General features: G+C 42.9%; 3 protein-coding genes across 3 annotated transcripts; 1 reads left to right on the top strand and 2 right to left on the bottom strand.

Annotated features, from left to right (window-relative positions):
- Positions 1-558: 558 nt before the first annotated feature.
- On the top strand, positions 559-2,322 carry LOC143292033 (putative G-protein coupled receptor 139). The gene is made up of 2 exons (XM_076602201.1): positions 559-770; positions 1,117-2,322. The coding sequence occupies exons 1-2, from the start codon at positions 565-567 to the stop codon at positions 2,057-2,059; spliced, it is 1,149 nt and encodes a 382-aa protein (XP_076458316.1). The 5' UTR covers positions 559-564; the 3' UTR covers positions 2,060-2,322.
- A 7,623-nt stretch (positions 2,323-9,945) lies between these two features.
- Positions 9,946-10,730, bottom strand: LOC143292032 (uncharacterized). The gene has a single exon (XM_076602200.1). It carries the CDS (start codon positions 10,728-10,730, stop codon positions 10,272-10,274), a length of 459 nt encoding a protein of 152 aa, XP_076458315.1. The 3' UTR covers positions 9,946-10,271.
- A 35-nt stretch (positions 10,731-10,765) lies between these two features.
- On the bottom strand, positions 10,766-11,767 carry LOC143292264 (G-protein coupled receptor 54-like). Its single transcript, XM_076602450.1, has 2 exons — positions 11,562-11,767; positions 10,766-11,213 (listed from the first exon to the last, which is right to left on the bottom strand). The coding sequence occupies exons 1-2, from the start codon at positions 11,765-11,767 to the stop codon at positions 10,766-10,768; spliced, it is 654 nt and encodes a 217-aa protein (XP_076458565.1).
- Positions 11,768-12,500: the final 733 nt, after the last annotated feature.

Genomic DNA, 12,500 nt, shown 5'->3' with positions numbered 1-12,500 from the left:
GATATACAAAAAAGGAGCTGTCGGCAACGAAAGAATTGAAACACTCCTACCCAAAATACTGTTTTCAAAGACCTGAAATACATGCAGTCTACTAGCCCTCTGCCCCTTCCACATTTTTTTTCTTCATTGTGTGTGTGTGTGTGTGTGTGTGTGTGTGTGTGTGTGTGTGTGTGTGTGTGTGTGTGTGCTGTCTTTGCTGTCACACAGGATGACGTATTGGTTTTAAGAAATGATTCCTCCAGTTCAGCCAAATAAAACAATAACTTAGCCTTGAAGCAACTTGCAAAGCCAATTGCACACATCATTAAACCAGCTGACGAAACATTTGCAGACACAACCAAGTATCTTTGTTCGCGGTCTTCTAAGGAAAATCAATCTGAAGTTTGTACGAATATTTTTTTAAAGGAAAAGCAACAGCAGAAAAAAAATCTAACACAGCAGAAACAAAGCATACAGTGGACAATTAGAATTGCTAGATCGCTTTGTGTGCTCATATACTTAAAAGATATTCATAATTATCTTTACTAGCGAAACTGATATGCGTTTCCACAGATTGAAAGAGAAATGGCAGGCAGCACGAACACCCTTGGTGGCCAGTCTGATGACGTGCCATCTGGTGTCACTGATCATGAGTTGACGTCCTCCACGTCTTCACTGCTGTTGGGGACAATGGTGACCACTCACGTGACCAATCACTCAATTGTGGACATGGTGACAGAGAAACCGTTCGGGGAGTTTCTGGAAGTCAAAGTTGCGGTTTTACTGGAGAGGTAAGGAAAAATGGTGTGAAGTCATCAATGGTCAATTTCATTTTGATCTAATATATTTAAACAAATCTATTTGAATATAGTTCGGTTAAATGTCTACTTAATGAAGTATTTTAGTGACCTGGACTTTTCAGTCAAACTGTAAGAATAGCCATTGCAACCCAAAACAAACCGTGCTGTGGATAAAATCACGATGAGTGAATTAGTTTTATCTGCTGAAGTACCAATAGATATTCTAATCCCCGGTTCAGCTTTCAACCACAAAGCGATACTTTTGCCCGAAAGCACTAGGAGCGTGGCTGAATTATGAAAAGTTGCATTCATATCTAATGTGCCTTTTGTTTTGCAGAATCTATATTCCTATTCTGGTAGCTGTGGGTGTGCCATGCAACTTCCTGTGCTTTGTGACCCTCGTCTTCACCAGTCTGCGGAACACTTCCACGTGTGTCTACATGGCCGCTATCGCTGTCCTGGATTGTGTTATCCTCATTCATTCTTTGTGCATACAGATAAGTCGCTACCTTGGTCACGCCGAATACTACATGTATAATGACTGGAACTGTGGCTTTCAGCACTTCCTGTTCTACTTCGCCATCCACTTTGACGTCCTGCTGCTTCTGGCCATGACTGTGGACCGTTTCATTGTGGTCAGGTTCCCGCTCAAAGCTCAGAGATTGTGCACTCCGAAATCTGCCATTAAAGTCATCATTGGGTTAGGGATCTTCTCCTTCGCTCTCAACTTTCAAATATTTTTCAACAGGCGTTTGGTTCCTACGGGGAGATCTGAGGACCCATTGAGGTGCTGGTACCCAGAAGGAGAAATCAAAACTTTCATGGAGAAAATTTACACTATCATTGACGCTACCATCTACAGTTTTATTCCTTTCTTGTCTCTGCTCACTTTGAATCTCCTCATCATCAGACAGCTAAACCAATCGAGTAAATTCAGCAGGCAGTTCACAGAGGGTCAAGGTGGAAACAACATGAATGAGTCAGCTGTGGGCGACACGAAAAAAGCCAAAGCCAACACCAATATCACCCTCATGCTCTTGATGGTTTCCTTCACTTTCTTAGGGCTGACGTCACCGATAGTGATCATGTATCTTTACCAGAGATACAACCGGCAGATCAAAACAAATGCTGAGAGAGCTGAGTACCGTATCATTCTCGTTGTCATGGAAAACGTCATGTACAGCAACCATGCTGTCAATTTTCTGCTGTACAGCATCAGTGGTCGTCGTTTTAGACAGGAACTGAAACAGTTTCTGACACGAATCTGTTGGCGACAGTAGGTGTTGTTGTAGAAGTGGTAGTAGTTGTAGTAGTAGTCGCAGTAGTTGTTGTAGTGATCAGGCCAGCAACAAACCTGGAAACCCTTCATCTACCGTGCCATTCAATCTCAAGTTTCGACACAACTTTTCCTGAAGTGATTTTGCTAAATAAATCAATGGTTGTCTTTGTATTGGTGATGCCGAGCCCCAGATAAATCACGTTGCAAACGAACATTCATGGTTAATTGTTCAACACAATAGACTTGGTCTCTTTCACATCATGTAAATTCACGCTCATCTTTTTCTGTACCGGTGGTCTGATCGAGCACATTGCAGGCTCAAAGGACATGGTACATCATGACATTTACATCATCTGCAAAATACTTTTAGCCTTGGGTTCGAATTTGCTTTTGTATAATCATTTATGATTTCCCCTTTTACTTTTATTGATTGTTTTGTTTGTTTGTTCATTTTTTTGTTTTACTCCTGCTTTGGTTATGGCACTCGAAACAGAATCAAATCATGTCATTTGAATGTTTTTCAAAAATCTTTCCGCCAACCTGTTTGAAGAAATTACGGAGGGAAAATAGCTCCAGCAACAATTTTGACGTCTGCACTGTTTAAAAAGATTGTGGTGAACTTCCAACTAATCACTTGCAGATGACGCTCAACGCTAGAGACTTTGCTGTGTTCGTCATGTTGAGTCTTGGATGGCTGAGCATCAGCTGAACTTGAATGATGATAAAACTGAGGCTCTTCTCGTTCACTCAATAACAAACAGGTCATTCCCCGTCTGTTCCATGCCATACACTGTCCGTGTAGTGAACTCTGACATTTCATTTTCTTTCTTTGCATCCAATATTTGATTCATTATTTCAGATGACGTGCCTCTTGCCAATCACATTACTCACATCTGCAGATCTGCCTATGCATCTGTCCATCTGATAAGATCAATCTGTCATCACATTACGACGCTACAACAAAACGGGCACAACGGGCGCAATAGCCGGGTGGTTAAAACGTTGGACTTTCAAGTTGAGGATCCCAGGTTCGAATTTCGGTAACGGCGCCTGGTGGGTAAAGGGTGAAGATTTTTCCGATCTTCCAGCTCAACATATGTGGAGCTCTGCTAGTGCCTCAACCAACTTCGTGTGTATACGCACGCAGAAGATCAAATACGCATGTTAAAGATCCTGCAATCCATGTCAGCGTTCACTGGGTTATAGAAACAATAACATACCCAGCATGTACACCCACGAAAATGGAGTATGGTTGCTTACATGATGGGATAAAGGAGCAAAATGGTCATACACGTAAAATGTTACATGTTTGTATTTGTATGCTTGACTGGAACCTGAATGAATGACACAGGACACGAATGATGAGCGCCCAATGGCAGCCGTCATTCGGCTCTACCCAGGTATGCAGCCTGTTGTACAAATGAACTCGTGTTTGTAAAGCGCTTAGAGCTTGGTCTCCCACCGAGGATAGGCGCTTTACAAATATCCATATCATATCATCAAAACCGCCTGTTTATGCTTGTCCTGTTTAGATTAGACGGTAGCAACGGTCTTCGTGTTTGCTGTCCCAAGCGGTGCTCTGGTGAGTTGAAAAAGGTGCAGAAGACAGCCGCGAGGTTTGTTCTCAAACAAACGATACCATGCCACATCTCAGCCTCCAGCTCAGTCAGTACTGCCTCCTTGTTGAGGCCTACATCAAATATAAAATGTACTTCCTTGCCATAATTTTGTCCATCCTAATTTCTGATCTACTGTCTAACTTTTCACCTACTCGACCACTCCGTTCACCCAAGATTAGCTCATTCTCTCTAAACCAGTATCAGTATCAGTAGCTCACGGAGGCGTCACTGCGTTCGGTCAAATCCATATACGCTACACCACATCTGCCAAGCAGATGCCTGACCAGCAGCGTAACCCAACGCGCTTAGTCAGGCCTCGAGAAAAAAAACCCCAAAACAACCCCCCACCCCCAAACCAGAGGAAGACCCGTTTCGTTGTAGAGGAAGACCACGAAACAGTTTCAATTTCTCAAGGAGGCGTCACTGCGTTTGGACAAATCCATATACACGACATCACATCTGCCAAGCAGATGCCTGACAGCAGCATAACCCAACGCGTTTCTCAGGCCTTGAGTGCTCCAGCTTTCGGTTTGTCAGATCTGTGCACTTAGCTCTGTTACTCTGATCTTAAAACCTACCTCTTTCCAACATATCTCTCCCCTCCCCTCCAACTTTCCGGTCTAGTTTCTCTGCCTTTCTATTCAGGTGTATTCTTAAAATTTCTTCCATCCATTTGAAAGAGTTATGCATGCGTGTGAATAGCTAGTATGCAAAACGCTTTGGTATGTCTCTGACAAGAATATTGTTTTTGGCAATGATTTCGGGATCGAAGGTTTAAAAATTTGAAATTCGTATCAGTAAAGTTCTCTTCGATCACAATGACGCTTATGGCCGGGGAGTCCGACTCGAGATCGACATATTCTTCCACAACGGCAACAGGGTAATGTCTGCTCTGTGGTGGGTTCTGTTTGGCCCCTGTTTTCCCACCTTATCCTTATCTTCTCCAGGATGGCATGACGGCTAGCTTCCACGGTACTGGCAGCTTGGTAGATGGTGCGGCGCCAGGCAGTCCTTGGGTAGTCCTCTTGGTGGGGGTTGATGACCCAGGTTGAGAGAGTCTTTTTTGGAATGTCTTTATACCGCCTCCGGGATGCTTCTTTGTTACACTGACCTAAAGCAGAGCGGTCATTAGTTGCCGTTGGTTTTCCATTCTGGAGACTTGTCCTTCCAAACGCATCTGGGTTCTCAGCAGTATGACCTCGATGCTTTTGACTTTGGTTTATCTGAAGACCAGAAAATTGGTGATGTATCGCTCCAATGGTCCCTCAAGATGTTGCGAAGGCAGCGTTCGTGGAAACCCTACAGGGTAAGGATGTGGCTGCGGTAGGTGACTCATGCCATAAAGGAGGATGATCAACACCACGGCTCTTTAGGCGCTAATCTTGGTCTCTATTTTGAGGGAATTGTTGTCTCACACACACCTTGTTGAGCATTCCAAAGGCACTGCTGGCCTTGGCCAATCTGTCGTCCACTTCATTGCTAGTCCAAGCGTCAGTGCAACCGACGAAGCAGAATTGCTATTTCATGTCCATATTTGTCTGTTTTATGGTGATGTTTGCTGGGTTCTGTTCCCGTGGGGGAAAAGACTGGTGAAAAACTTCAGCTTTCTTCAGGCTGACTTAGGACCAAAAAGGTCAGCAGTCTCTGGAAAACAGGAAGTAATACGCTGAAAGCCCCTTCACTGTACGCTACCACAGAGGCAGCATCAGATCAGCAAATAACAACCCTCGCATAACTCTGTCCATCGTCATGGTGCGGGCTTGCAGCAGACACAGGTTGGAGAGGGTTTCCGTCTGTGACAAGACTAAGCGCAATGTGAATACCTTCATTATCACTACACACACACACATACATAGACGGATAGCAGGATGGTTGCACAGTAGAAGCATATTCTTAATCGCCATATGGAGGCACTACTTTTGAACGATATGAATCTTTATCCTTCCAACATCATACTTCCTAACACCCACCCACCCACACACACACACACACGCGCGCGCGACCAGTACTACAGAACGGAAGCGGAGTGTTTCATAGAGACTCCAGTTTTAAATCTGACATGGGGATTCCACGTGATGGACTGAGAAGTGCAGTTTGTTCTATGTGTGACACTGGTGTTTTTCTTCTGGTTTGTCTTGGCTGCTTTTTGTATTACACACACACACACACACACACACACACACACACACACACACACACACACACACACACACACACACACACACACACACACACACTGTCTGTCTGTCTGTCTCACTCTCTCTGTCTGTTTTTCTCTCTCCGTCCCCCCGTCTCTCTCTCTCTCTCTCTCGCCACGTTTTGTCGGTAAGTAGTGATGTATCTTCTATAGGAGCAATGAAAAATGGAGCACCTGGAGCTGTTCCAGGACCGCTTCAGGACTGTATCTTTATCAATGGTCTTTCTTGGTCCATATCTAACACCATTGTCATAGTTTTCCACATGACGCTTCTCACCATTCCAGTGCAGTCGACTAAGCCTCAAATTCTTCGTCGTCGTCGACTTCTTTTTCTTCTTCATTCGTGGGCTGCAACTCCTGTGTTCACTCGTCTGTACCGTTTTTACCCCGCCATTTAGGCAGCCATACTCCGTTTTCGGGGGTGTGCATGCTGGGTATGTTCTTGCTTCCATAACCTATCGAACGCTGACATGAATTACAGGGTCTTTAACGTGCATATTTGATCTTCTGCTTGCGTATACACACGAAGGGGTCTCAGACACAAGCAGGTCTGCACATATGTTGACCTGCGAGATCGGAACAATCTCCACCATTTACCCACCAGACGCCGTTACCGAGATTCGAACCTCAGATTGAAAGTCCAACGCTTTAAACACTCGGCCATTGCTCCCGTCCCTCAAATTCAAAATTTATTTTAGATGGGCTCGAATGATTTTTTTCCCAAATCTATGGCACTTCATGGCCCCCAGACAAAGAAAAGCATCAAACCAGTCCCCTTGTTCTCCGTTTGAAATCTAATGGTACGTTCTCTAAACGCTGCCGTGAGCACCGTGTCTTATGGGTCATGATAGATAATGAGCTCAGTTGGCAATATCACATTGGCTTATGTGGACACTGGCGCTCGACGAATCTTCGTTCCATCTCACTGCCTTTCTCATATCAACTACATATCTGCATCCTGCAATTGCGCTATAGAAGTTGATTAGAATAAGTTACATTTTACATTTTATTTGCAAGAGAACAGCCAAAACAGTTCTATCGGAACCATCCTTGTCAGCCACAGAATAGCCAGCGAAGTCAAACATTATACCATTGCAACAACATACAGAATCCAACAAAGGGTTTGTGATGTACAAGGTACACAATAATTTGGCGATTCAATATCAAAAGAACTGCGCGCCCCCCAAAACAAACAACAACAACAAAAAACACAAAAAACAACACAACAACAACAACCGCACATCCGAGCCTTAAATCGATATGGCTCCAGCAATAGCCTTTTACCACCGATCTGATACGTTTGAAACAATTTTTGCATTTGCATGTGCATACCTTTGGATACCCCATTCTTCTTAACATAAAAACGAGCTGCACTCTGATCACTTTCAAATCAGATTTTTCGAAAACGTTTCCAGTCATCCCGAGCACTTGTTGGTTACGATCTGGAAACAGCTTTGGCATTTTAAAAACAACGGACCCCCCCAAAACAACAACAACAACAACAACAACAACAAACAAACTTGGTCTGATTTATTTTTGCTGCCAGTTGCGAACATTAAAAAAAAAAAAATTCATTTGTGATAACAGTGCTCTGATTGTTCGCTGGTTATGACGGCGATAGCAGTTGCGCTTGAAGTAGTTATATCAGCAGCAGCACCTGCAGTAGTAGTGGTAATTAACAGTCGCTTTTGTCATTCGTGGTAATGAAAGACAGTTGTAACAATGTGTAAACAAAGTGAGTATTCTTTAACCCGGTGTTCGGTTCTCTCTCTCTCTCTCTCTCTCTCTCTCTCTGTGTGTGTGTGTGTGTGTGTGTGTGTGTGCGTGTGGTAAACTTTAACATTGCCATTTTCTCTGCAAATACTTTGTCAGTTGACACCAAATTTGGCATAAAAATAGGAAAAATTCAGTTCTTTCCAGTCATCTTGTTTAAAACAATATTGCACCTTTGGATGGGCACAAAAAATAAAAAAGAAGCCAAATTATATGCAAACTGAATTTACTGTTATATTTATATTTTTTTTATTCTCTAAACTTGGCACTTTGATCTGATATTCTGACACAACAAGAGCAGTCATTTTTATCATTTTTTGTTCCAACATGAATTCTTTTGCTAAACATGAAAGTCATATTTCTGGTGCATGTCTTTGCTGCAGATAGTAAAAAAAAAGGTGTGCAAGGTGTGCAGCATTCCACCTCAGTATTCAACTGGTGACTCTAGACCTTCCACACCCCATCTTTCTGTCTAAAAACAGGAACAGGAACATGATGAAGAACACATGTGGAGGAATAAAGGGTCGAAAAGCGTTGCTTCCCTTATTCGTTTTGTGTTCTAACATAACGTTCGTTCTTTCTCTGTAATATGAGAGCATCATTGAGAGTGCCTATTCGGATGGTGAGATCAAGAGATATATTGCAGCTCAATTAAGACGACCAATAGCAAAACAATGCCGATGAAACACACGAAGCGAGCGTGTGGAATCAGTGTACTCATGCGTGTACTCTTTCACTTCAATAGAGATAGAGGGGGGTGGGGGTGGGGGTGGGCGGGCGTGGGGGGGGGGAGGAAGCAGTGGAACCAGGGCGCGATTGTAGCAGAACCTCTGTTTTGCCAAGCCTGATGGTGAGACTTGATGACGATGAGTGCCCCCAAGAGGATCCTCTCCATTGTCTTGGTCTTGGCGCTCAAGCAGCGAAGATAAAAGATAGATCCGTGCAACCTGCACCTCAGGTACACCCCGAGTTCAAAGTCCCTGAGCACACAGGTGAAGAAAAGGTTGAAGAGGTCACAGCCGTCCACTGCGGCCAAGGAAATCTCCAGTCGTACCATCAGACCCCAACATACATACATACATACATGCATACCTACATAAAAATATACTAAACTATACTTGGGGACCAGACTTGGCAGTATCTTTTCCAAAACACTATCACATAAAGACGTGCGCACGAACACATAAACTGCTCTGTTGTCCTTGATGGAACTGGTTGCACAGTTTCAGGGACGCTTTTAGGTATGCAAGTACTAAGACTACGTTTTAGTGACAGCTGACTAAGTGAAATCCTCTGATCAGTTGTTTGAGGTGTTGCTGTTGCCATCGAGATCAAATAGCTGTCAGAACCGGAGATGGTGAAACCATGCCTCGGTGTCTATGAATGTGAGTAAAAGAAAACTCAGACACCAACACGCATAAGTAAGGGCCTTTCGCTTGGAATATCTGCCAACGAAACTGAACCTGAAACAAAAACTACCGACACAAATATGAACTAAGGAATGTTGTCGTATGACGAACCGAAAGTGGGAAAAGTGCTGCAGCAAAATTTAAAGGACAGGGGAGAGAGACAAGGAAACAATTTAGCGACGTACCAAACAAAACAGCACTGTGCACTTCAGCCAACCGAAAGGAACACAACAAACACAGTAAAAACGCTGTGATGAACGCCATAGAAAAGTACTGCAGATCTGAGGTTCCCTGAATTTGACTCTGGCCTTCACCTTCAACAACAACAACAACAACAACTACTACGGCTACTGCTGTTGTCTGATTTTCCCCAACTTTGCAGATAACATCCAACTCACAATGCTTCTCCCCCACGTTATTTTCTGTCCTTCACAAAGTAATAGAATTGTGCTTTATTGTGGTAAAGGAACGGGTGCTGACAAACGTAGACTTAATTACATTAAAACTGAAGTTGTAGGTTCAAAGTCTACCATTAGTCATATTTCAGACCATACCTTGATTGCAATGTTGATTCAATCTTTTGAACTTGTTACAGAAACTTTAGTGTGTGTTCAGCTCTGTGCATGATCCTGTCAGCAATGTATGTAAAACAGCATTCTTCCACCAAACAAAAATCCGTACCAGTCGACCATACCTTACTGTTGAAGCAGCTGCCCAACTTGTCTGATATTTGATTCCGATTCGCAATGACATATGTATTGCATTACTTACCACCGTGTATTTTGCGTCAACGTCCCACACAAACACAGATGGTGTTGAACAATACTGCGATTTATTTTCAGAAAGTCAAACAAAAAGACATTCCGTTGTCTCACTCTTTCGTCAACTTCAGTACTTATCCATACAGATCAGAATTTAGGATGAATTTGGCATTTAAGACGCATTTTGCACTTTTATGTGAAAATTCCTGTTCGCGATCTGTGTATATGTCTGGTATGTCTTTATGAACTGTTTATGTGCAATGATTCATGAGAGGTAGTCAATACCCAGTATGTGGGAAGCTCGCGCCATGTTATCATTGTTAATGCTATTTCTTCTACCACTGTTACAGCTACTACTACTACTTCACTGTCGTTGCCGTTGCTGCTGGTGCTGCTTCCATCTTTCTTCCTGTTCATATTCGTCACCAAATCCAATGAAACAAACTGACCAACTTCAGGAACGACAACGGAGTCGTGTCAGAAGTAGCTTCAGCTCATGTCTGAAGCGACGACCGCTGATTGAGTACAGAAAGAAGTTTACAGCATGGTTGCTGAACATGAAGCTTTCCAAGACTACGAGAATTATACGGTAGTGGGCTCTCTCAGCATTTGTTTTGGGCCTCCGGTAATATCTCTGGTAAAGAAACAGGATCACTATTGGTGAAGTCAGCACTAAGAAGGTGAAGGACACCATCAAGAGCATGAGGGTGATATTGGTGTTGGCTTTGGCTTTTTTCGTGTCGCCCACAGCTGACTCATTCATGTTGTTTCCACCTTGACCCTCTGTGAACTGGCTGCTGAATTTACTCGAGCGTTTCAGCTGAATAATGATGAGGAGATTCAAAGTGAGCAGAGACAGAAAAGGAATAAAACTATAGATTGTGGCATCAATAACAGTGTATATTTTCTCCATAAAAAATTCGATATCTCCTTCTGGATACCAGCACCTCAATGGGTCCTCAGATCTCCTGTAGGAATCAAACGTTTGTTAAAAAATATTTGAAAGTTAAGAGCGAAGGAGAAGATCCCTAATCCAATGATGACTTTAATGGCAGATTTTGGAGTGCACAATCTCTGAGCTTTGAGCGGGAACCTGACCACAATGAAACGGTCCACAGTCATGGCCAGAAGCAGCAGGACGTCAAAGTGGATGGCGAAGTAGAACAGAAAATGCTGGAAGCCACAGTTCCAATCATTGCCCATAAAGAATTTGGCATGACCAAAGTAGCGACCAAACAGGACACATAAAGCTTGACCGAGGATGCTGCAGTCCAGGACAGCAATGGCGGCCATGTAGACACAGGTGGAAGTGTTCCGCAGACTGGTGAAGACGAGAGTCACGAAGCACAGGAAGTTGCCCAACAAACCCACACTCACGATGATGGGAATACAGATTCTGCAAAATAAAAATGCATCTTAAAAAGGAATCAGAATTTTACAATCGGATTACTTCCATAAAGTTTTCATACTGAATTGTGTATGAAGGATTACAGTATTTACTGGAGCTTCAGCAGATGAATTTATTATCTTGGTTGAAATAATTATCTTTTCCAACAGTATGACCCATCAGACCACATCACTAGAATACCATGTTCAGTAAACCTAAACAGTTACGGTAAAACAAAATCACCACAAAATATGTTTAGACAAAACCATGGTAGATCTAAATAAATGAATGAAAAAGTTGTAAAATGAATATTAAAACTGAGCAGTGATGTGCTGACTCAGCACGTTTTTTCCTTACCTCTCCACCAGAATGGAAGCCTTGACTTCTAAAAACTCCCCGAACGGTTTCTCTGTCACCATGTCCACAATTGAGTGATTGGTCACGTGAGTGGTCACCATTGTCCCCAACAGCAGTGAAGACGTGGAGGACGTCAACTCATGGTCAGCGACACCAGATGGCACGTCATCAGTCTGGACACCAAGGGTGTTCGTGCTGCCTGCCATTGCTCTTTCCGCTCTGTGGAAAGACATTTCAGATTCGTCAGTAAGAATGTGAATTGGTTAGAAGTCTCTAATCGTCCACTGTATGCTTTTGTTCTTGCTGCACTAGAGTTTTCTTATGTTGTTTTCATTTCAAATCCAAATACTCACACGAAACTGAGATTAAATTCTTGAACAGCACACTCTCAATATTCATGTACGTAGTTGGCATTATCAGTACTGTCAAGGATTGGGTAATGCATTGATCGGCTGGCATTGATCGATGGGCAACATGCTGATTCGCGTTTTCCTTCTCATCACAAGTTTGATTGGATGGTTGAAATTATGTACTTTCTTTATCAATGGATTTTTTTTATCATGTTTTTGAATAGTCGTTTCATCTTTTAAAAAAAACTATTTTGTTGTTATTGTGATTGTACCCCCATGTCATAAGGGCTGATAAGATATTGATATCAAAAGGATTCTGAGTTCTCTCTCTCCCTGACTCTCTCTCACTCTCTCATATACTCTCTGTCTCTCTCAGCATGTGCTTTTTTTGTTTTAGTTTACCTATCAAAGAAAACACTTTTTCAACAGAATATGTGTTGCTGTAGGTTGTCTCGTCTGCAGCGAATGGGATCTTTGTTAACAGTGGTATTCGTGAGCCTGGCACTAAGATCGCAATCATCAATCACACAGATACAAGATTCATGCACACGCTTTGGAGTCAGGGAGTTTCACGATTGACAACGGTAAA

This window comes from Babylonia areolata, chromosome 18 (assembly GCF_041734735.1).
Source record: "Babylonia areolata isolate BAREFJ2019XMU chromosome 18, ASM4173473v1, whole genome shotgun sequence".
Lineage (NCBI taxonomy): Eukaryota > Metazoa > Mollusca > Gastropoda > Neogastropoda > Buccinidae > Babylonia > Babylonia areolata.
This window is presented reverse-complemented; position numbering and strand designations above follow the sequence as displayed.